Source organism: Coloeus monedula (genome assembly GCF_965178545.1).
Source record: "Coloeus monedula genome assembly, chromosome: 4".
NCBI classification, from domain to species: Eukaryota; Metazoa; Chordata; class Aves; order Passeriformes; family Corvidae; genus Coloeus; species Coloeus monedula.
The window spans coordinates 22,836,564-22,862,724 of record NC_138784.1 but is presented as its reverse complement, the minus strand read 5'-3'; the positions used below and the strand labels follow the sequence as shown (position 1 = coordinate 22,862,724).

Here is a 26,161-nt window from a genome sequence, read left to right as displayed (position 1 = left end):
GCTTTTTCTGAAACTTCTTTCTCATAAGAACTGGGCATTTTTAATCAGCCTTAAACAGTAAGCCTAAAGAGAGGACACAAGATTCTGACATTTCATAGCAGAAAAGATGAACCTCTCTTCCTTTTGCCATGGGCATGCACCTTCCAGACCTCCCCATAATGATCAGTTTTCTGGAAATAAGAGCAATCTGGCACGTGTTCTTCCAAGGACCTACTGGTGCTACAGCCAGCCCTTGCTCTGTACTGACCTCCTATGGCAAATTAACAACTGGGAATCATTAACTTCAAAAGGGCTTTTTCACCTCTCCTGAGCTTATGACCACAGTAACAATTCTCAGAGAGACCAACCTCTTAAAAAGAGGGGGGGATTCCTGGAGGGATCTTTGCCAAAGCACCAGATTTGCCAGAGGTGGAATATCTACTTTGGGACCAATAAAATGGTATCAGGAAGGGGAAGGAAATTAATAAATCCAGTTGCAAATCCATTTGTGTGCATTTGAAGTCGACAGAAACTAATATAAGTGAAGCAGAGACAGAATGTCTGTGATAGAAATAAAACCACTTTACTGTTTAGAATAAAAGGACACTATAAAAAGTGAACATTATGCAACATTACCTTAAAAGACAATATACATTCACTGAATATAAAATTTATAAATAACATGGAGGAAAACTGTAAACAGTGCTAGAAAATTTAGCAACAAATACATTCCTTCTGGACAAGATTTTTCACATGGGTTTGGTTCTCTCCCCAAGTTTTCATGACTATCAGGAACAGCAGAGTGGCTCTATGAAGGAAGGACAGTGTCAGAGAGAAGGAGAAGCCAATACAAGCAAAACAGCAGCAAATGTTTAGTGGGTTTTTATGTTTTTTCTCAAGACTGGTAGCCCCAAAAGTCACTTATTCTAAAAGACAAAAACCTTTTGCAGTTCCCTAAATTTTGTTCTGTCCTTCTAAGCTGTAAGTATTTTCAGAGACATCTGCAAGGATGGAGGCTTGTTCTCATGGAGGCCTTTACTTTCAACAGTCTTTACTGTAAAAAACACAACAGTATGTTTCCCATCACTGTGAGGTAGCATTTCACGCTGACAAGTATGAATGGGATACAATGACAGATTTATGTTTTAGAATAGTCCTACATAAAGGGCCATATAACTCTTCAAACCATAAATTTAGACCTAAAAATGGCACTTTCTTCCCATACTGAGGACCTTATTCAAGGAACTCCATGCACAGATCTCCTGCTCTCTAGCCCCTCCATTTTGGAAAAGGAACATAGAATCTAATCTTTCAGAAACCTTCAATATGTATTTTTGTCATTTTAAAGGGGAAAACACTCTCAAGCAAGTAACGAAAAAATATGCATAAGTAAGAAACTGAACAGCTTCAGTCTATAAATTAGTTCACACTTTAAAAAGTACTTTAAATAATGTTGGTGTGTCTAAAATATGGCGGCAGGGTGTGTGTGTGTAATCCTGAACATGTCCATTGGCAAGCAGAAGTGACTTAGCAAGGCAGAAGAAAGGAGAGCAGACAGAAAGGAAGAAGTCTTTGAGTCTGATTTAGAGCCTGTTCAATCCATGTAATGGCTTCCACTTCAGGAGTGCCTTCAGGCAGGTCCTTAATGCAAGCACAAGCTGAAGCTTAGCCCAAGAAATGCATGTCCCTGATAGCATGCACGGAAACAAAATAAAGAAGCTTCCCAAAAGAAATGTATTTTCACTGGATTCTTCCCCCTCCTTTCGGCTCCGCATTTTGAACAGCCTTAACAACTGTTTCTTTACACAGCAAGGGCAAAGATTTGCCACCAAACCTCCACCCCTGCCAGTCTAGCTGTCTGCATCTCAGAAATATTTTACCGTCTGCAAAATAAAGTGGGAATATGCTTCATTTTCTGGTAATGCATCTGCTGTTTTGTTTTGTTTACAAAGCACATAGCTACATGATATCCTACTTAGGACAGAAGTCCTCATAGTATTAGAACACAAATATTTTCACAATAATTTGAGTGCAATACTGTGACGTCTCAGCTAGCTAAATGAATCAGTGACAGGTAAAATATGCAGAGCTGCAGTTTAATGAAAATTCAAATCAACACTTTACTGCATCAAGGGGCATTTTCATTTAGCCTTCCAAAGCTGTGAGAAGTGGCTGCAGCTCAGAGACACTGGCCACCTTGAGCTTGAGGAGGACCATAGCCTGCAATGCCAACTCCAAGCAATGCAAACACTGAGGGCAGCTCCATTCTGCCCTCAGTGACCCTCACAGGTTTTGTCAGCCATGCACAACTCGAACAGAGATTGTTCCACTGGGCCCAAAGCCCAAACCCATATTTTGCCAAAAGGAACAACATTCTGAACCACTACCTGCTCCTGTGATGGGTGTCATGAAGCACCCTACTCTCCCTCTCATCTCCAACCCATAATTTAGGAGTAGTCACAGGGAAGAGGACTCTGAGAAGTGTTCCAAGTCTAAATCACAGGAAAATCCAACAGACTTTCAATGTGTTTTGTGCTGCATTGCCACTCAGAGCTGCTGGGGAAAAAAACACACGCAGCAGACTTAGGCATCTCTTACAGCAACTCTCTGAAAATGCCCTCTAAAGTTCATGCTAAAAATGAAGCTTTTTGCTGTAACAAGTCATTAGCAAATGGGGCATTTCAGAGGGTGCACGTCTGGCAGAGCTCTGGTAGCACACAAGGAACATAAAAACACCAGAGCCCATCTCAGACACCCTTTCTTTTCTATTTGGCAAAGATGTGCTAAACAATCCTCCAGTAACTGAGGTCACTGACTGTAAAATGCTGTATTGTCCCAAGCTGGAATCACTGCAACAACTTTTTCCTGTTGGTGGCAGCTCTGCTTTCTAAGTGGAATGAACGGAAGATATATGGAAACTTAAGATAAATAATCATAATAATACAAAAATGAAGTTAAGCACAATCTTTTCCCTGCCCAAGCCCTCCCCATCCAAGACTCAGTCACCCATTTTGTCAGCACCCCTTCTTCACCATCATTAAAACTTAAAATACTTTTATTTGATAAGAAAAATTATATTATAGTTTTCTTAATAATAATAAAAAAAATCAAAATAGAATGAAAAAAAAACTTCTCCAGTCAACAGCAAAGCACAAGACAGTAAGGCTTCTCCTCCCACATGACTGCAGGATATGGTATGAGCACATGCACAGGGCTATGCCTAACAGTGCCTAGAGGGAAACACAGCACTTGACACAGAAGGAATCCTCCGGGCAGCTGAAAATTTTATGATCCCAGACAACAGTTATTAGGAGACCACTTTTCCTTGCCTAGCCCACACACACACTTCCTTTCACTATATAAACAAACGCAGCTATTGTAGCTGCAGGGGAGGAACCGTGGTGCAAGGAGTTACAGAGGAAACAATGACTGTAGCCACTACTGCAGATACACTGGAGCTTCAAAATCTTAAAAGCAACTCACTGACTCGGAATGTCAATATTTCTGTCTTTAAAACACAATCAAACCATTCTTTTGTTTATAACACCAAAAAAATTCCACGTCCTGTCAAAAATAGCTTATGTCATTATGCGTATATACATCTTAGTTCAGCAAAACACTATTTTGGCAATACTTTTTTTTTTTTTTACAATAAATGTTCTAGCAAGTCTCCCCTTTCCCTCTTGCACGTAATTGATTTACAGTTGTTATTTTTGCACCTGTTTGGTTTAAGGTGCTCACAAGCTGGTTTTGCTGTTGAAGCTGAGCTGCAAAAATTTCAGGGGCCAATGCTGCTCAAAACCGGATGGCACAACCCTTCATATGCATTGCATTTACCTCCCTGAAAATAGGAGATGGGGTTTTTGTTTTTGAAACAACAACAACAACAAAAATACTAAATACTCTCTCTTTTGTTCTGGGGAAAGTCAGAACTTCAAATGTGCTGTTGCATTCACATTGTGACTGAATTAGCAAGGACAGTCAGTCAACAATGCTTTTACCAGATGATGTGGTCAGACACACCAGGTAAAGTCTCCCACTGCTGGAGTCAATCACATTGCCAATCTCTCCTATAGAGGAGGATTTCTTTTGGATGTTATTTTGTCCAGAGTTTAGGCTGGATTTCTTTTCATTTGCTTCACTTGCTTGATTAATCTGATTAATGAAATCTGTTTCCCTTGAAATAGATTTGTCTAAGTATTTTCAGCACTTAGTGCATGAGGAGGGGTGATGGGAAGCCAGCGCATAGAAGAATACAGTGCCTAATTGGCATAGTTTTTAGATTTTTGTTTTCCTAAAAAAATAGAGATTATATTGCTACAGCTAATGATACATGTAAGAGAGCAAGAGCTCCATCTTTTTTTTTTTTTTTTTCCTTTTTTTTCCCTCCCATTTTTCCCTCTGGTGTGCAAAAGTAAGCTCCCAAACGTCTGATCAAAATGAGTGGTATCAAAAAATGGAAAAGGTGATTACAAATTCAGTAAGGTAGCACAGACTTTTTTCTTTCCTTTCCTTTTTTTTTTTTCCTTTTCTTTTTTAAGTGTTCGAAGTGCTAGAATTTGCATGAAAATAGGCACTAATTTCATTGTCATCATCACGATCTGGTAAGAGTTAGTGTCCAAAGGAAGATCAGCCACAAGTAAGGGAGAGGGGAGATAAGGAAAGGGATAGCTGCTCAGGGATCTGTGGCATTGATTATCGTTTTATCTGGAGGTGCCCATCCTCTGTACCAACTGCAGTAGCCTTCCACCCTCTGGATGCAGGCATAGTGCTTTGCTTGATATCCCGAGTGGCCGAAGTTGGAGAGCATGTCTGTCCAAATGCACTCATTCTTGGAGGTGGCAAAGCAGGGCAAATAGTAGCAGGGCCTAATCTGCAATTGGAAAGAGAATTCAGGTAAGTCTACATGTAAAAACAACATTATATAAAATGGCTTTTTAACAGAGACAAGTGATTCAAAATTCCACTCCCTCAAACCTTGCTTACTAATCCGAACTTCAGCCTCAGTTCTGTAAGCACGTAAGCATGTGTTTAGCTTCACACACACAGCTAATTCTGTAGTCAAAAGGGCTTTTCAGGTGCAGAAAAGTTGAACTTACGTCTATGTTTTTGCAGGCCTGAGGCCATGTGAAAAAGTCTTAGTTCCAGTGCCAGGCTGTGGGGTTTTAAGTACTCAAAATGTTTACACAGGAAAAAAGCTGGACATATCTTGCCAAGCCTTTGGTACCTGATTTCATTCACCTGCAAATGATTCTGCACAGATTCTGAAAGTCTTCCCCAACCCCAATTAATTCCAACAGGGTATTAAAAGCATAGACTCTGCACTTTTATTTGATTATCTCTTCTTTGGTCTCAACACTAAAAATGAACTTTACTTTTTCTCTGTAAAAATTGTTGTCCTCCATTTCTCTTCCTGGCTGTTCTCTAGCATCATCAAGTATTACCAGCCAGGGGAGACAGAATGGGCTTGAATGTCTGATGCCCCCTTAGAGACACACATACCTTGCAGCCACAGCCCAGGTGATAACGATGGTTCAGTCCTTTGCGCTGGGACAGAGTCAGCCGGTCCCATTTCTCATACCAGTTGCACAGGCCAGTGTAAACCTTCCCCTCATACACCCGGCCTTGAAAACAGACACATGGTCACAAGTTAGCACTTCTCAGCTCAAGCGTTTCTCTCGTTTCCTGAGATGGCTAATGCTCTCAATATGTTTGGCTTCAGCCACTGCTCAGCAAATGTTTTCTTTTTATTAACTGGTTCAGGAATCTCTGGCCAGCAAGATAACAGCACTTCTGAAAGTCAGGTGTTGTTGTGCTGGCTCTAAGCACCACCAGCAACATGCAGGTTAGTAATGCTGTCAAACTCCTCTTAACAACAGAGAAAATGAGCTGACACCCTCACTAGAAACAAGACTTGGCAACTGTCACATGTCCATCCCCCTGCATCCCCCCATCTCAGCAGCCTGCGTTTCTCCAGCTCATTCCAAAAACCATCTTCCATTTCTGACACAGCCCAGTAGCACCCAGCTCCCTGTGACAGACATGCCAACTCAGGTATAAACTGAGAGCCATGGACTGTCACACAACATACTTCTCACAGCATGCCAGGGTGTAGGATACACTTTAGGAAAGAGAGGAACATCTAGGGAGTGAAATGACTCTCAGCATTGTAGAGTACTGAACACCAGAATACTGTTGGCCATCTTAACACTTAGGAAATTGTGTACAGAGCTGTCCACACCACTGCCCATGTCCTTAGCAGGTGCATGTATAGGATAGGAAACTTATGGAGAAGTACATGGTCCTTTACCTGTAATCAGATATTGGTACTTGTTGACCTCCAGCTTGACTCCACAAAGACTCTCAGAGGCTTCTGTGTAGATGTACTGAACGTGTGGCATTATCTGGAAGCCCCTATACATCTAGAGAAAGAATAAAAATGCTTTCAGTCATCTTAAGAGAACAAATTTCACTTAAGGTTCTTTACAATCTACATTCCTAGTTTGTGGTAGTAAGCAATAAATTCTCTGGTTTTTACAAGAGTGAAGGAATAATGACACTAGCTGGACTCATGGAAGCCTCCCCACCAGATCTGCTGGTAAAGCAGAAAAACCATGTGCTAACAAGCCATTGCAATTCAGCACAGAGACCAGTTTTTCCCATTCGTATTAGTTCCAGTGGCACTAAGTGAACAAAGCGCCAATGTTGCAAGCTCTGCCAACATCCTGAATTTTTTTTTCCCTTATAAAGGTCATAATTAGAGAGAAATAAAATTAGTTCAAGCTTGGAATCTTTCTCCTCTATGCGATTTACACAATTTCTTCCAAACGAAGAGGTTTTTCTTTTAAACAATTACCCTATTTTCCAGTATTGCTGCCATAAGAGTTTCAAACCTTTGGCGCTTGATCTAAGTCATCAAGTCAGACACCTCCTCCTCAAACGCGTAGCACACACAGCTCCTGCTGACCTCAGCAAGGACTTAATGTGTCTCTAACTCAATGAATGCAGACATTGAATTCTACACCATCTTCTAAAATTAGTCCCGTACTGATGGGCACCATAAAGAAAATATCATGTATACATAATTCCTCTGCACTCCTCCTCCTTCTTCATAATCTTTCTTCCAGCTCAGTTTAATCGAAACATGAGCCCACAGATGCACTGGCAGTTGGATTCAGTCAGAAATTAGCACATGTCCCCATCTGACCTGGCCTTACTGCTGCAATTTAGAGAAACTCATGCCCACCTGTTAGCAGCATAAAGAAGTCTTTGCATAGCAATGAAACAACCACTGCATGTGTACATTGGACCCATTAAACATATCCTATTTTTGAAACACATAGGATTATTTCCCTGAGAATTTCATCTTTAAAATTTGTCTTTTCAAAGCATTCAGTCACTCTTTTTTCCCCGCCAACTCCATGAATGGCCAATATTTAGAAGTTAAAGAAGAAACAATAGAAGTCAGAGAAAACCAGTTTCCTGGCATTTCCCAGCCTATCCTTTTCTCTCTCAGCCTTACTGATAGCACATTCACATTTGGCTTAGCAGTAAATATTAATGTGAGGCAAAAGACGACCAAAAAATCCCAAACAATCCCAGAGCTATAAATCCTTGCCTCTGTGTCACCTAAGCTGTAGTATTCTTCTCCAGGCTGCATTCTATTTCTTGAAGTCCCCTATTACCCCCAGGGTATTTCATCATTCCCCCACCTCCTTTAAAAACAACAAATCTTTTTCTTTCTGAAAGAACATGTTAATTTAACAGATTTTATGCTAGGCCCAAATACTTCCTATAAAACCATAAAAAACTACTACTAATTCTGCTATGCTGAGAGGCCAAATTTTATCTTTGGAGCATCTACGGAATGTCAGCCAGGTGATTTTTTTTTCTCCTTAGATAGATTCCCTTAATTAGCATGATCTTGTAACAGTATCACAACTCAGTAACAGCACTGCTGGGTACAGTAAAAGACATGCTAAAGAGTTTGCATTTTCCAGCCTTTCTTCTACACCCAGCTGATAGGCAAGGCCATTATTTTTTTTTTAATTAATCACAGTGTATCAACAAAAAATCATAGATCATGCTTGAAATATGACATTGTGTCCGTAAGTGGCCAAAGTCTTTCAATGGATATGGAAGAAGTGAATTTCACCTAATCTCTGCTTTATCTCTGCAATTTTCTTGGTATCGGATGACCCACTCAGATTTTCCAATCCAGTCAACATTGCTTGAGACCTAGATTCTGGCACAAGAATCCAGTCTGTCCTTGGATGAGTTCTTTAGCCCTCAGCACACTTTTGTTTCTTGCCTCCCAAGGGTACTGTGAGGAAAGGCACAGAGAATAAAGGTCACGTGTTCAGACCCCATCCTAGTGGGTGTCACACCAAGAAGCTCAGATAACAGTATCTAAGCAGGTAAGACTAGCTAAGGTAACAGCTGGGGCTGCCCAGTCCCTCCAGGCAGTGCATTATCAACACTGCAGAGGGCTGCACACTGTGCATTGCAGTGCAAGGGATCTGTCACTCGCAGTGCTGAGCTCCCAGACATGTTGGACTAATTAAGTATCTGTGTGACAAGGTCTGCACGTGGGCAGGCACACTTAGAGCCCTTTCTTCCTCTTGCCCACAGGGCTACGAGCTACACTAATCATTCCTCTGGGAAGCTGCTCAGGTCCTTCCTACAGGACTGTTACAGTCATCACTTCGTGCATCTTCGGAGCCATCAAGCTCAACATGACTGCCTGTGAAGTAGCCAGTGATGCTGAAATGGGGCTTGCTTTTCAGCTCCTGGACCTAATTTCCTGTTCACATTACCATCAGGGACACCACTGTCAGGGCTGCTAAAGGAAGCATGCTCAGCCTCTCAAAAAGCACTGCCACTCAGCCCTCAGTGACCCACATGGATGGCAGCCACTGCCACACCGACTGAACCCATGCTGGGGCAGACAGGGCCTGCCACACACTCTGATGACTGAACAAAATTCACCAGGACCTCGGTTCTCTTGGAAGGAAAAAGAAAGTTTGGCAAGGGGGAATCTTCTACAGATGCCTGCTGTCAAAACAAAAAAACCAATACCTTGAGCATTATTTTTGGGTACACAAAGTGTCTTGGAAGTGCTGTTAGACCAGTCAGAAGAAACCCAACCAAAAAGCTAGCCTGTCTCCTAACTGCTACCCTCAGAGTTCTCCTGTCCCCACAAATGTGTATTTTTGGAAGCGTAATAACAGGGAACAAAGTATTAGCAAACATGACATGGTGATGTCTGCTAGTGCTGCTCTATTTCCATCTGTGTCAGCACTCCCCTTAGCAGCCCCCATACTGCCTCAGAAATGCACAGGCAAATCCTGTGGTGGTTCCTGCTGCTTAAGTGACTTCACCCTGTAAAATTGTTCATGATGTTCCTCCTTCTATCCCTCCCATGTGAGGTTGCACTAGATACCAAGAGCTGGGAGTCACACTTTGCCTAACCTTCAGCTACCTAAAATATAGGCAATTCACAGGAATTAGGCATCCTCTCTAGTCAAATGCCACAAACAGACACCTCCAGAACAACTCAGCCTATCCTAAAACAGCTGTCTACAACTTGTGGGCTGAATGACACTTTGGTGGTTCCTCTCTCTATCCATTGACAATGAAGAGAGCAGGAAAGACTCAACACCTCATTTTAGTCTGTCTAAAATTAAACTAAATTAATCCTACCCCACTTCTTTCCTCTTGGGACTATCACATTTCCCCCCATAGACTCATTTTACAGATAAGCAACAAACCAAGGAAAGTCTCCTTGCTTCTGGCAGCCTGTGCAGGGTGCTGCCATGGTCAACCAGGACTGTGTGTGCGCATGGAGGAGAAATATCTTATCTCCTTGTTTCCTTTGCAGTTTCCTGAAATAGGCTTGGGCCATTCTCAGAATGCACTGCAGGATCACAGAACACATAGGGGTTAGATCAGTCCTGAGCAGATTTATGACACGTGATCTCAAAGTATTCTTATATTATTTGAGAAAGCAGTGGGGAGAGGCAGAGGTTGCTTGGAAAAGCACAAGGCCTCTTCAGACAACAAACCTGAACACTAGAAAGCCTGGCACTGTTCTGTCCCTGTGGGCTGACCTTGTGCTCCAGTCCAGGCCCCAAGCTGGTTTAGTTGTGAAATGCAGCAATGAGTTCAGTGAGGAATGTTACTGAGATCAAGAATCTAACCCGGCAAACTCCAAGCAGCCCGTGAAAGAACTACGGAGATTGTTTTCTGCCCTTTGAGGCTTTCAATGCTTTCCACAGGCAATTCAGCACACACTGATAGACTAAATGGCTTGTTTATTTTTCACCTGCAGGTGCAGAAGGGTTTATGTAGACTGACATGTTAGTTTTATCTTCAGAGTTGTTCCCATGCAGCTGTGCAGAGCCATAGGCATCCTTTCAGCAGGCGGACAGTCAGCTTTCATTGGAGCAAACAAGGGAGAAATTTGCTGCATCACTCTGAACTCCCCCACTGTATGGATCTAAATCCCTCTTTATACTGAAGTCTCTAAGCTCAGCAGAAAGACAGCAGGGTTTCCAAAGAAGACACTTGGTTTGTTTGTTTGTTTATGAAGAACTATGGCCTCCGGACATTCCAGTCCTACTGAGCACTTTGCTTCAGGTTCCTTCATGCCAAAGGTCACAGTTAAACATCCAGTGCAACATCCCACCAGCCCACCATCTAAGCAGACATAAGGGCAGTTTGACCAACACAAGATTTCCTCTTTAAAATCCCGCTTGGTTTTGTTGGACACATAGCTTCCTAACAAAACACTGTGGAAATGCTCCTGCAGAAAGGCCCTGTGCTGCAGAATAACCCAATGAAAACAGCCAGGACAGGCTCAGGTGTCTTATTTATTTAGAAAAGGGGCAGTGTTACTGTTGGTAAAGGGTAGTACTTAATTTCGGGGACTACCATTATTCTAGATCACTGCTGCACCCTGTTCATGGTCGTATGTTAGACGGGAAGCATCAAACTCTTGGCACTGAGAAGGAGGGAAAGTAATGGTACTGGACAGACCAGGATGAAATCAGAAAGAGAAGGTGATGAAGCCACTGCAGCACGTGGGCACTGAGTAGTTTTGTGAAGCAGGGTACACTTGCAGCGCTGGAGAGTGACAAAACTGGAGAAGAACAGCATGGAGTGCTGCAAACCTGATGAGGCCAACAAAAGCCATAAAAAACCAAAAAAAGTGGCAGTGTTGTCTCATTATTGCCAATACAACCAGTTGCTTATTTTTCTTTGTAAAAAATATGTATTTCCTTTGGATCTTACAGAGAAATTTTTAAGGTTAAGGAAGTCAGTAAGCCCAGCACCTCACGCCCTCTTACTCGAAGCGCAGGCATTCCACTCTTGTGGAAGAGCCATGCCAGGACCAGATTTGGCTACGTGCATGGTTTTGTGACAGCTTATGAAACAGGCTTTGAGTCTCCTCCTCCCCGCTTTCGTGCTTAGCTATAAACTGCCTTATAAAGAGAGTTACTGTTACAAGGCAGGCAAGTGACTGGTTTTTTCTGAACCTTTACTTTGTCTAATATGTTTCAGATTTCTGCAGTCTCTGCCAAGCTTTTCCATTCCCTTTCTTTTTTTTTTTTTTTTTTCCTAAAGACATAAACCAGTCTTATGACTGGAATGGCATTGCCAAGAAAAACAATCTAGGGCTAATTTTTAGCATTACATAACAAGGGGGCAGTTTAAGAAAAAAAACCCAGTGCAAAGCAGCAGGTTGGGTGCAGTTCATGCAGCAAAGAACTAGAGCTCTGAAGAAAGGAACCAAAGAAATCAAGCAACTGGTGTGGTTCTACCTCTTTTCATCTCTGAATCAATATTTTACAACTCTTCTGAGCTGACAATATTTAAAAGCTACAGTGCTCCGTTTAGCTTTATATAAAGACTTCATTGTATGATTTTCATTTGTTTTGTACATGGAAAAAAATGCTGTAATCCTAACTGGTGGTCACAAAGAAAGCAAGGAAAGAAGAGAAACGAGCACTCTCCCAAGGCTGGCAGACCCCCTACCATAATTTCCTTCTTGGATTTAAAGAAAGTGCTGCATGGCAAAGCTGGCATTTCCAGTCCAATACTGTGCATGTTGAACACAAAACATGACTTCAGTACCTAGAGAAGATCATCTGCCATCTTTTACTACCAGAAATTTTAAAATAATGGAAGAATTCAGGTATTCAGCATTGTATGTCAGGAATGACCTCTTCCTGCTCCTTTCCCCACTTCAGGGAAATGTCTACCAATTGCTGGTTTCCTTCCATTCAGTATGGCCACTACAAAAAACTGCAGTGCTGATAAGTATGCAAAGTGTTTGTTACTAAGTGTTAATTAGATTCCTTACCATATATACTAGCCCACGGGAAATGTCTGCAAACATACCTTCATCTGCTTGACCGTGTACCGCATCGTTCCAAATGGTCCATCTTTCATGAGCTTCTTCCCCACCACTTTAGCTCGGATGACTGTCATAAGAGAGGAAAAAACAACAAATTGTAGACAACTTTTCACAACATTAATGTTATACCCCCCACTTAAAAAAAACCCCACAAAATTGTTTAGATAAACTATCCTATAAAATAAACAAAACTCCAGGTTAACCTTCCTCGCAATTTATTCTAAGCCTCACACACAGTGAAGGCATGTATAATGGGATGCCAAAGCAGGTATTTGTTTAGAGGAATCCAGTTCTGTGTGAAGAATAAGAACAAGCATTATTTGTGGTTAAATCTCAGTGAAATCTGCAGAGCAGACTGTAGCTGGGACTAAGACAGATTAAAATCTTTGCACCAAGCCAGTGGGATGAAGTTTGTAATGCCTTAACTCCCAACAAACAGGATGATGTTCAATAGGATACTACTTTTAAATTGTTCTTTGTGGGCCCAGTAAAACTTTTCTTTCCCAATAAACACAACAACACAGTACAGTGCACTGGAATATCCCATATCTGGGGATTTCACTACAACTGCCACCTTTGAGGTACCACAAAACTAACAAATGGTCCCTTGAACAAACAGCTGCTGTGCAAAATCAGATTATTCAGCAACCATCAAGTGCCCAGTGAAAGCTGCCAGGCCAGCCAGAAGTCACCTGGAAGACAAAATAAGCTGACCCATCAGATCTTGTGTCCACTGCACTGCATTCCCTCATCAGTGTGTGGTCTGTGCCATAGGCACCTCCACGGTACCACAGATGCACCATAGCAATGTCAACTGAGCCCAAGCCATCATATGTAAGGATTTTGAGGTCCCATAGATAAGGATTTTTTTTAATCTAGTGGGCAGTTTACAGTCAGTGCTTAATGAAGGGTTCTCTTGCTCATCTATTTTTGGGGCATTCCACATACACAAAAAAGAAAATTAAAAAAACTGTTCTATCAATCCTCTTTGAAAAAGTTCTACAACCACCTGCTCATCTCAGTAGAGGAGCAAAGCTTAGGGACAGGGCAGGCATTACCCATTTTAATCCATCACAGAAAACCAACAAAAAGCAGGGAGGCATAGAAGGGAGACAAAGAAGTGGAAGCAGGAAAACAGAATGAGTTATTTGCATTACAGCACTATCTAACAGCAGCAACAAAGTTCAGGCATACGTTTTGCTGACGTATAGGACATTAAACAAGCCTCTTGTTGCGTCATAGCTTATTTAGGTTTCAAACATCTGTAGAAACCCACCGGAAGAAATGGGAAAAAGAGAAGGCCAAAGTTTTTTTTACTACCTAGATCCAACGAGGGAGGCAACAAGCTTGTCCTAGCTTTCTGAATAATCAGAAGAACAGATTTAAAGGAACAGATAGGTCTGGTTTTACACACCAGTTCCTGAACCTTGTTCCACGGGGGTGATGTGAAATGAAGACAAATCCACTCTGCTCTGATTTATATCCTGTGCTTCAGCCAGACGTGTCAAAGAAATTTTAAACTAGGTAAGACAGTTCTGGCTTTGATTCAAAGAACCAACAAAACTTTCATTCATTGAGTGTAAAACTTAAATTTTTTTTAAACTTCTATTTCCCAATGGCAGTAAAAGCAGTTTTATTGATTCTTCTGTTTAACAAGTTGTTCTAACTTCAATTTACTCTTATCTTCAATATTTAGTAGCTATATTGAACTGTGCGCTTGAGGACTGCAAATATCTTTAAAGAACTAGCTTCCTCCACCTGCTGACCCCAACCACCACAACCACCAACAAAGCTACAGAAACCAGACTGTACCACGAGTCAGTGAGAAAGAGCACAATTTCTTAAGACTTTGTGAATTCCAGGACAGCTCACTAACACTGGAGTGTCAAAAGTCTTATCTTCATCTGCTGATACACTGAAACTGAAAAAACTGGTGCTTGCCCAACACATCTAAAACCAACAAAGAAATCTTTTATCTTATTGACAATGATAAGAAATACACTAAAAGGCAGTATTACAAAATGGTAATGTTTCCAAACCAGAACACAGTTAGCATCTAAGATGACAAGCACATTCTCAGTTGCTGACAAAATACCTAAATAAATTTTTTTTCATGTATTGCCCTGCTAGCTTGTCACCCCTTTGACTTCTAGTTAGGGTACCACAGCCATTTCAAACAGAAGCTTTGATTTACAACAGCTTCACTAAATATTCAAAATGCATATCTCCACTAGCACGTGAGAGCATTCCAATTCAACTAATGATACCCTTGCAAACAATTAGAAGGGTCTGTAGTTTCCTATTATTGTTCCCCAGTAAAGTTGGAAAAGAACAGCTATCCTAGCAAATTCACTTAGAAAAGCCAGGACAAACCTTAGTGTGGGCTGTCACTTCAAACCTTTTGTAAGTGGGTCAAGCCCTCTGTTTTTCAGAGAAGTTGCCTTTATCACCCCAATGGTAACTTTTCTAGCTAAGTTGTTTTCAAGAGCCAGAAGTGAACAAAGAACCCACCCTGCAAATTTTTTCCCATATTAAAGGAAAAATCAAGCTGTTAGCCAAGAAGCAGGGGATATTCCAAGGTAAGTCTATCACCTGTAATCCCATCCCTGAGTATTAGATGCCTCTGAGACACTGGAGAGAAAAGCTGGATGGGCAGGACTGCTCAGAGGTTGCTGTTGCATGTGCAGCTTCAACCCCCTAAGGCTCCACACACAAGAGCCACTTGCACACCTTGCTCAGCGCAGAGCTCTGAGCTGCACATCTGCAGCCACGTGTTTCCCAGTCCCTCTCTTTGCTCCTTCAAAGCACCATTCCCCAGTTATATGGCCACTCTTCACACCTGGCCAGAAAATAAAGACCCTTGCTCCTGACTGAGCAGGGGCCATGCATACTTGTCAGAAGAACTTTTTGGCCTCTGCAAATTATCTGAAATTTACAGCATTTCTGTTGCAAATTCCATGTTAAGTTAATGAAGCTGACTGTTTACTGCTGCAGACTCCTACTTCTTGAACAGAATGAGGCAAAAGGTGCTGTGACTGCTCTCCTGAGCTCCTCCCTTCTCCTTGAAACTCTATTACAGTCCTGCTATTACTGATGGGAAACTTTATCCCACACAAGTGGTCACCAAAATAGCTGCATATTTTTAAACCGCAATTCCTTTGAAGCACTGCCTATGAAAATACTCCAAGATGAATGTTTCTCAGTACTTTGGGGTTTCAGGTCGGGTCACTTTGTGGGACTAGAGCAGTTGGCAAGGTCTCATGAGTGATTTGTAATTATTTATGAAAAGCTAAATTAGACAAGGATATAAATCTTGATAAGCATGGCAGTCATGCCATGATACAAAGAGGAGAAAACATATGTACTGCTTCTCAACATTTGACATGATTAAAAAATTGAGGGAGAAAACATCCCCTCATGAAAGGAAGGAAACTAGGCATTTAGTTGATACTCTTAAAAAAAATGAAAATAATAACCTGCTGTGTTTGAGGATTGAAGAAATTCATCTAAGAATGTATCACAAATTATTAATGTATTTATCTCTTTTCCCTGTCTTTTTGTGGTTTTTGTTTGGTTTTTTTTTAAATGTAAACTAGCACAGTAGTTAGGAAAACAGAGATTTGCCAGGACTAGTATAGTGACAGCAGCTACTGATTTGTGTTTCCCTGGCATTCCTGGGGTGGTACAAACTGTCTGCAGGTGCATGTATACACATAAATACGGCAAAAATTGCCTACATATTTTCCAAATGTCACTAGATGAAGTCCTATAAAGGCAAACAAATCAGAATGGGCATAGGAGAAAAAGGACATTTATGACATTTTATTTGCCCATATGCATACATGTCTAACTGAAGTACTCTTTAACTTATCACTTACTCTGTAGCCATTTTCTCAAGGATTCATAGGGAGAATAGGCCTAAAGGCAAGACCTGAAGCATAAGAGGACACTGACTTTACATCTGAGATGCAAGAAGGCATTCTCTTCACGAGTCAAGGAGCAGAAAAACAGGGAATGAGAGATGAAGACATGCACTTGGCAAGCTGAGGAAACAACACGGTGAAAAGACTTGTAGCTACCAACCAATTTCATCCAGGCACACAGTAACTACTACATGTATGGTAGCTCTTTCTCCCAGCTGAAAAGCAAAGGCATCAAATGTCCTGGTTCAATCCAGCCCGTGTCCTTTATAGGGGCCAGCCACTAGATGGTGACCCTGTCCCAAATCTTACCTTCTCCTGATGAGAGGGCAGCGGTACAGACCCAGGCTAACACCACCAATCCCAGCTGCTTGCTCAACTGCACCATGAGAACCAGATGCTTTCATGCAAGTGGGCTGGTTGTCATCCATAAACAGCATTTTAAATGGAGGCACACCCTTCAGAGACCAGGATTTGCTCCAAACCCATTTTCCCTCATGACCAACTACCATGAACAGCTCAGGAGGGTAACAACTGCTACACTTCTTATTATTGTTTCAAGGATTTATTTTACTGGTGTGCAATATGAGTATTTTCAAGTGAGAGCTTTGGCTGAGATGCATGCTCACTGCTTTTAAGTGAGTGAAGGATGTGGAGGACTCATGTTGTTTACTAATGGAGACACACGGGACAAGTTATTCTCCCGGGCCATTCTCTGACATTCAAACAGTGGCTAAATAAAATATATAGGGAGCAGCAACGTGACTGGGAGGCTGAAGAAAAGCTCCTTCTGCCCTGAGGCCACTGGCTACACCAACATTTAAAAACGCTGCTTTAACACCAGACACGTGACATGCCAAGGAGGATGGTGGCCATTTTATTCATCCAAAGACTATACAAGGGCTCACTTCCAAGAGCAATTTACTGAGACCTTTTTACCAGCCTTACTAGCAGCTCTCTCATTTGATCTGCCTCACAGGAACTCCCTTCTGTGCTGGTACATGCTGGAGGGCTCACACCACGCAGGGCTAAGGCAGCTGGTATGGTTTAGACTCCTGAGTATACCTAGCACACTACTGAAATATTAATGCCGATTATGGGGGTGTCTCCTAATGTGGTCAAGGCAGGATGCTTTTACACACAGATTTTCTAGTACTGGTGCTGCTAAGATGGAATTGCTGTCTCCCTTGCTTGCTCACTCGCTCTCACAAGATGCATTCCTTTTCCCACTCCCCTGGCTGATCTGTTAGCAATTACTACCGACACTCTTGGCTGCCCTAAAACCAGAGGACCATAACTAAAGGTGGATTGTGTCCTTTGAACTGGAAGTATGGCTCAACTGTATGCAACCTCTTGGGAGGCTCTATTAAACTGTCTGGCAGCTGCAGGCTTCTATGAGCAGCAAGTAGCTGGTGCCTGCTTTAGTAGGGGGAAGAGATAGAAGCCTTTCACCCATTCCTCCACTTCCACAGCAAAGCAGATTGGAGAGGGAAATACAGATTACAGCAGGGGATTTATGAAGAGGGAAAAAACCAGAAGCCTCCAGTCTGTTAGATGATCTGTTAGTACTGAAAGTCACCTCCTCCATAGCCAAAATAGAATTCTTTTACAAATCAGTGTTGAATTTGAAGGCTTCTTGCAAAGCACAAGAAGGCTGAAAAACACCATAGAGGAGCTTTCTTTTGCCTCATTCCATCATGACCTTCAACCAAAGCCAAAAAAGGCAAAACAAACCTCTTTTGCTTTGTCTTTGAAGAAGTCAAATCCAGCTGTGCTGGTACACGGGATCACCAAAGAACTTCATCAAGGAAGCAAAAAAAAGGTAGCGAAGTAAGAGGTTCACTGCTGGATGCCTTCCTTTTATACCCTGACCAACAAACTAGTTCCCATTACTGGCAGTCCAAATCTTGACTTCTTGCCTTTTCAAAGTGCCCCCAGGAATACTAACTGAGAAAGAGCACCTTCTCAACACCATTCACCTCTGCCAGTCAGTTTCCACATAAATATCACATTGTGAAGGACTTGTGTGTACATCAGCAAGTGTGTTGGTAGCTAACAATAAAAGTCTAAGTAAAAACAGGAAAGCGAGACACAGATAACTTTCTTTCCCATGTTCTAACCAGAATTATGACATTTACTGTTGGCCTTTGTTGTACAGATCCAAAAAAACTTTCCCTGTCTGTGGCATGGCAAGCATTTTTGAAGGCCACCCAAAAAAAAGTGGAAGGCAATTAAATGGGTTTGCCCAGGCCTAAGCTCTGTATAAAACAACTGATCACAATTACACTTGCTAAATATGAACCACATTTCCCATCCCTGCAGATTTCCTTGCCACTGACAGTCGGCACAACATGCTCTGCTGCTTGATTTCTAACACTGCAAAATAAGGAGTGATACAAATTTTTCATACAAGGCTTTGATTGTGTCACACCTTTCATCACCTCGCAAAGTATAAACTGCTCTAGAAGGGCTTTACTTGGGAGAAAGTTAATCCTCCCAACAAGACCATAAATTAAAGAAACAAGGTTGCATAAAACAAGCAAGCATAACTTGGTTAGTGCTTGTCATTTCACCTGTAGCTTATTAACTGGATACAACCTTTCTGATGGCAGTAGTATCAAGCATTTTTCTCTCTCCTGATATGGTGCACCTCACCCTACGGAAGTTAAAGTACCCTTTGAAATACATTAGAATCAGAGAGAAACAAGAGATCTCTGTTAGACAAAAACCTGCAAATTCTCTCCTGGACATTTCTTTCAGGTTCCTCCTATATGCAACTTGGTTAACGACTCTTCAACTGCCCAGCACTGCCCCTGCATTTAACTCCCGATGTTAGCTTCCTTACTTCCCCATCATACACACTGCTGGGGACATAGAGGGAAGACTGAATGGAGAAGGAAGAATGGATGGATCTAAAATGCATTTATATCCATTTAGAATATCCCAGTAGAATCTCTCGGATCCATATGTAGATGTTAGTACGTGTAAAAACTAGCTTCAGGAAATACCTCATGAAAAACACAAAGCTAAAGGAAGAAAAGAAGAAAAAAACCCACTGCCTGTTGTTATCAGCTATTACACCTACTAAACTCAGTGAAGCCAGGTAGACATAAGAGATTAGCTAGATCAGGCACAGGGCTGAGTTCCTGGAGTTACATGCATTGCTGGGTTAGTCTCACAGCTTGCATCAATGAAACATTCTAGGTTTGCTATAGATCTAAGCAGAGACACTGCAAACTACATAATGAGCATGGCTACAGCATTGAGAACCCTCTGGTAAAATAAAAAGAGAAAACAGTGTCATTCCTGCCAACTAGACATTTCTCTCTCTCCCTTTTGGAGGGCTTTTTTTTCTTTTTAACTTTCCTCCTATATCTTTTAATTAGTCACTGGAAACTGAATTCAGGCTAAAGGCAAAAAGCAGTAGGCAAGAATCAGAGAAAAGGAAGGAAAAATTATAGAAGTGGAGGGAGGGGAAGGGAGTGCCTCATGTACAGAGCACAGCAAAGGCATCTCACATCTCTCTCCAAGGAGTATTTTCAGCAGAGCGCATTTTGCCTCGTTCTGTGTCTCTGACAACTGCCAAAGGCAGAAATGCTTTCAGCCAAGGTTAGCAGTGTTGGAAAGATAGTTGTCAAAACCAACACACAAAAGCACTTCCAAAGCCAGCTTACAACAGTGAATAAAAATAACAAGCATATGACTCAAAGCAATACTCAGCTCAAAACACCTTTTCCGTTTTCTTTTGTCTACGTAAGATTGGTGCAACAGAGCAAGATTTAGTTCAGCCCTCTCTTCCAGATCAAGTACTTCTTGACACAGTACATAGAGGACCAGGGAAAGTCAGGCTGAGACAAGGCTTTGGTTTCCCACAGTTCTTTGGAATTGTTCAAAGGAGCCACAGGTCTAAGCTTTCCACTCAGAGAATATGGCTGAGCTGATGTGAGACCAATTAGGGGCAAATGGAAACCATATGCGATTTTAATGAAACAAGAAGCTGGTGCACATAACTTACTGCTGCAGGAGCATTTACTGCCTGAAAGGAATGTGCATCTGGCATTGATCGTTTCCCAACCCATCAAGTGAGCAGTAACATGGAAAGCAAATTGGAGCATATGATGAGAGATGAATTGCCTAAAGAGTACAGTTAGGGGAGCAGCCTCTGCAAGGAGAAAACATGTCCTTTGCCTGTGATTTAGTGATGCAGTTGTAAGTGAGGCTGATCTTCCATTTCCACAGATCATGATGATAAACTGCAAGAATGAGTGCTAAAGTGATTAAAATGGATCCAGTGATATTTTTAAGAACCTACTACAATCACAGAAGTCCCATTCTGATTCACATGGAGCAGACTTTTTCTCTCTTGAGGCCACGGGTACTCCTTTAAAAGCAAAGTACTATTGAGACTAAACAAGGGTAATATACAGTCCTCAAATGACATTGCTTTCCAGTGAACAACAAAATGGGTACACAATGAGATTTCAGGTTGAAGAGGCAGTGTAGACACACCCTTTTGAATTTTCTTCTAGTTTTTTTACTTACTATTAATTACTCAGGAAGTTTCAGTTCTGCTGAGAAAGGGAAGTCCCCATTCTGCAAATCTGTAGATAAGTTGCTTTACTGGGCTATGGTCATTTCTTCTGTAGGCTGTTGTGTTGCAAGCTGATACCAGGTTTCAGAACAAACCCACTGTCTACACTAAGCAGCCATGAGATGGCTCACATACATCAAAAGAGGAGGTGAGGGCAGATGCTCTGATCCAGCACTTGACCAGTGAATGCCCAGGGCTTGAACCTGGTAGATGTTACTTTGCATTTCAAGTAATAATGAGACTTCTGGAAAAACAAGACACATAGAACTGGCATGTCTTTTTTCCTTAGTGCTAGACTTCCCCTGGGGTATAACCAGAGTTAACAAGCATCATAAATTCATCAGTGTATATTTCAAGGATGCAATAGAAAAACTTTTGAACCAAATCTGCCAATTTATTAGTCTTTCATAACCCGCTGTGCAATCCACAAACCCACTGGGCACCAGACCCACACAGTTCAACAGGAGGCAGAGGAGGAGGAAAGACAGTCCTGCTAAAGAGAACATCTGGAGGCTGCTCTCATCTATGCATTAGAAATAGGGCATCTCTGACAGCTCATGTAAGCCTTTCAAAAGAGGGATTATCAAAAGCCACAGGCCTGGACACTCCCTGCTTCATCAGGTTACTTCAGAGGACTCTCCTTGCTTCAGCACCTTGCCCATCTGGGATGGGTGCCAGCGTTCTGCGAGGAGGCTGCACTCCACTGATCACATGGTTTATGCTCAATTTTGCACGTAGGAGCTAGAGAGGAAGAACTGTTTGGGAACATGTATAGATTTCAAGGGTACTGGGTGGGCCTGCAAATTCCTTCCTGCATTACAAAACTTGCACTAAACTGACAGGCTAAGCAGCTGTCCACACCACAGAGGTATACATATTTAACCAGGTCAGGCCTACATGTGCTGCTCTGCTGCTCCTATTTGCACTAGGCCTGACAGCATCTAATATTTGGTCTGCCAGACCCTGGAACTAAACCTGCCTTCAAACAATTTCCCCAGTGAAAAGAGTATCTTTGCCCACCATTCTCAAGATGTCATCAATTGTTCTGAAGTTGCCAGCATCTGCAGACTGTTCACATACAGTGGACATGTCCATGATACAGTTCTGGTCACATCATAATGCTTAAGGAATTTACTAATTGCCCATTTTATTAATTTCTGTTATGTAATCACAGTAATTACTATAATGCAGCTGATCTTAGATACATGAAGAATTTTACCCTGGAGTCTGAGCACCACGTAAACCCTTAGGTGTAGCACTCAGATCCTGATTCACTGTTCATTAAAAAGGTAGAAAACCTCCCTGAGTCCTGAATGAGCTTCACATACCACAGTTCCCAGCAGCCTACAGGTCAAGGTCAGGCAATTTGGCCAATCTGCCCACCTATCCAGAACTTTCCAGAAGTCCATGTAGTGCCCTGTCATAACTGCATTCCAAAGCATCATCCCTCATATTTGACCTTAGAAGGTCTGAAGAACTCAGTGTTGATTTGTTGTGTAAATCAGGTTTAAGAAAAAAAAAAAAAAAAAAAAGTGATATGAAACATCTCATGAAAGAGGTAATGAGAAGGCCTGGAATTCTGAAAACATCTACAAGCAACAACTCTTTACATGAGTAACACAAATACTGCACACTGTACATCCTCTGGCCCCGAAGGATTTTCCCGGTGCAGTGACACAGCACTGACTGCAGAAAAGGTAGAGAGCCGATGGCCAGTCCCCTTTCTTCTTCAAGCAGTTTGCTCAAACTCCCTGACTGTCCTACTGACAGACTAGCCTAAGGTATTCCATAGAAATTGCAGTGGAGAGAGAAACAGTATAACCATCTCAGTCTTCCACTACCCACACTGCCTTCATACATACTTTCATCAAAATTTCATGTCCATGAACAACCCACTAGACCATAATCAAAATGGATTTCTAGAGGGAGTGTATCATTACCTGGATGTTTATATGCATCCTTGGTGCTGTCAATGACCTATTAATGAGTTATGACTCTTAGCCAGACTTCTGTAAGCACAGAGACTACACTGAATGATTAAGAGTGCCTGTCTACCACCAATTGTTGACTCTCTTTTTTGCACAACAAATTATTTATACAAATTAAAGAATAACCCATGTTGTTTATTCTTAGACAGTATCGGTAAGAAGTGCTTACAACTTTTTAAATGTTTTAAATGGAAATGCTCAAGTCTGATCCTATGCATCTGATGGAGATTCACTTAAAGTGAACATACCAATCTCTTATCTCATCTGTGCTACTGGAGTTTGAGAGCTTCTGGAAGAATTCTTACTGAAAACTTCCATAAATTTCCAATTCGAGGGAGGCAAGCTTGCATTCCCATATCACTTCTTAGGTGTCCTTGTAACTTTTTAGAAAAAACCTAAAGGTCACAAGATATGGTTGGATAATCATCTCACAGCTGCCCTGGCGCAGTGATGGCTATTTTTTGAATGCTCTAAGGCCCATTAACTGTTTGGGAGGCAGAAGTTCTCTGGATACTGCAGTGCTGAATGTTTACAGAGAAGGGTAATCATTTCCAGGGTATCCACTGAGCCTGACTGCTTCCTGCCTGTCTAGGTCTCCTCAGACACTGCTGTAACAGGACTATTTTGGCAAGGTAATGAACCACCCTCTCAAGAGCCAGCTTTTCAGGGCTGGAGTTAAGCTCGCACCTGGCACACAGGTGTAAGCTTGTTTAAACATTGACAGGGAGGGAACTAACAGAAATACAAGGGGAAATACCTCGTCTCAGTCCACTGGCAGTGACACAATCACAAAACAAACTTGTTTGTTCATTAATGCAGCAAACGCAAGGAGAATAGTCCACTGACAAGGACTGGAGCAAACTAAGGAAATCTAGATTTGTCTTGTAAAGGGAATTCTCAGCATTCAGGAAAAGCTAGATTCGTGTTTTAAAGAGAATTCTCAGCATCAGAAAAAGCTAACTATAAACCTCGAAGGACTAATGAACTGGAATCTCTGCCAGCTTGAGAGGTAGTGTGTAACCTGATCAAAATCAGCACTTCCAGAAGGGGAGGCTGTTACTGTTAAGCCATCAGGCATGTTTTTGGAAAGGCTTTTTCCTGATAGGGATCGTGGCTTTATTTAAGTCACAAATTTCTAAGGAAAATATTGACTTCAGTAAAATTGTTTCCTCATTTTTTTTTCTCAGAAAAAATTCAACCTATTTTGATCCTTCAAAGCAATTCTCTTCAGTAGCACTTGAAGTCTTAATGTTGATGTGAAAGGACACCTTCATTCAAATTGGACATTTTGAATTAATCCTTCAAAACACTAGATTCAGATGCATCTGAATCACTTTTCCCAGAAAATGCCATGCTGAAAACTCCAATACTATCATTTTCCCTCACATTTCAGATGGAATAAATTTCCGCCATTTCAAAATTCTTCATGAAACAGAAATTCTGTTTCAAAAAACTCCTCACCAAGTTTCTAGCATTCTCTTTCATTGTATAAATCAGGTGACAACAACAATCTCTAATAACAGAAGCAAGACTAATTCCATTTTTCTCCTCATTTTTCAGACATGGCAAGTAAATGCATACCAATGAGAGCTGCAGGTGCTGAGAACTTGCATAATTTCAAAATGTAAGCCATTATCCCCTATGATCTCAGAGTATCCAAACTAAAATCAGCATTCAAGATCAGTCTTTTAATTCACTGTGCCAATAAAAGTCTGTCAACACTGCAGACTGTAAATGAACATAGACCCACAAGAGCTATTTTTTAAAAGCAACTTAGGATACCACAGACACTAATTTAACCTGTTCCTCAAGTAAAACATTGGCCTGCTGAGTGCTCGTACTTTGAGCCTGCAGGCAAGTCAGAAAGTCAACTCTGTGACAAATGCCTTCCTACTCTCTTTTTCCTTTCTGGCTGTTTCCAACATTTTGAAGCGGTATTGTTTGATTACAGGCTGCTTCCTGAAGCTGCTTCCTTCAACTGCCTGCCGAACCCAGCTGGAATCTTCCTACTGATTTTCACTGGAGTGGGATCAGGCCCTAAATAATTAGTGGAGGAATCCCTTGACTTACAAACTGAACAGCTGTCTTTGGCTTTCCAAAAGAAAAGTTATTCCTGCAGCTGTTTTCCCCTAAGTGCCATATCGCTCCGAACTGTTACAGGACTGGAGGGAGGGGGAGAAGGTGGAATCTTAACAACCCATTAAAAAGGAGTATGGGCCATTGCGCAGCAGCTCTTTCTGTTCGACTCAGAAAGGGTCACTGCTGCCAGGCTCAGACAGCCCTAAGGGCACGGGAAAAGTCGTCTTCTTGTTTTCACATCTCATTCACGCGATGGATAACGAGGGGGAGGGAGGAATCAGATTTTGGGTTAATTAGCACCATGAACAGACAGCTGCATTGTCATTAAAAGTTCAAGAAGTCACCAGGGTCATCACCGAACCGCAAGATGTACACACATGCACACGAGGCACACGTCTAAGCCTGGGCTTTGGCAGCCTTGCTCCGGCTCTGATTGTCCCCTACCCCAGGATACACTTTGAGTCAAGAACACTGAACTGTTGTAGCTCTGAGGAGAAGGCAGAAACATAAAGGTACTCCCCCTAAATAGCAGTTGTTCATCCCCTTGGAACTGCTTAATTTCACACGCAATATACCAGCTAAGAATAGTTACACAGCTTTTTTCCCCTGAGAAAAATCAGGTGTGGCTTACCAATGTATAGTTTCATGTTCACTTCTAATACTCTGTGGGATAAGCAGAACCCCAGTTAACAAAACCATGCTGTTGGTGCACACTGTTTCCTTCCACAGCTTCCTTCCACAAGCAAGGAAGCTGGGGAAGTGCAAGTGCACATTAGCAAACTCAGAAATGAGCATGTATAAATAATAATGAAAAGATAAAACCTCTAAAATGTCAAGGACTGCTATTAATAAGATTTGGAACAGTGTTAGCCTCAGAGAGTCACAAGTTGGCTTAAAAACAAAAACAACAAATTATCCAACTATGCAAAACAGCCACAGATTACATTCTCATTGCCTCAGATTGCAGTAACATTTTCTGTTAAGGGATTTTAAGGAAAACACAACAAGACAATTAAGGATTCCCCTGCCACCTTCCAAACAGGGCAGAGAAGAAATATAATCTTGAATAGCTGAAACATTAGTGCTTCTGCAGAAAGCAGACTGGCATTGTCTAGTTCTGTTGGCTTTAGCTTTGCTACGTATATATTCCAAAACCAAAATGGATCTGAAACCACCATCATTATAG

The 26,161-nt window shown here is 41.7% G+C and overlaps 2 protein-coding genes across 3 annotated transcripts in view; one reads left to right on the top strand and one right to left on the bottom strand.

The window, feature by feature from the left end:
- Positions 1-26,161, top strand: part of SYN3 (synapsin III) — a gene marked incomplete at both ends in the record, with an annotated part of 164,925 nt that overhangs the window by 42,593 nt on the left and 96,171 nt on the right. The gene's annotated exons all lie outside the window — the stretch shown is intronic.
- TIMP3 (TIMP metallopeptidase inhibitor 3) overlaps positions 548-26,161 on the bottom strand; it is a 37,500-nt gene continuing 11,886 nt past the window's right edge. The window contains exons 2-5 of the mRNA XM_082280009.1: positions 12,382-12,464; positions 6,290-6,401; positions 5,482-5,603; positions 548-4,852 (exon numbers count right to left, since the gene is read on the bottom strand). Of these exons, the coding sequence (XP_082136135.1) occupies positions 4,655-4,852; positions 5,482-5,603; positions 6,290-6,401; positions 12,382-12,464 (515 nt within the window). The 3' untranslated portion in view covers positions 548-4,654. The remainder of the gene's footprint in view (positions 4,853-5,481; positions 5,604-6,289; positions 6,402-12,381; positions 12,465-26,161) is intronic.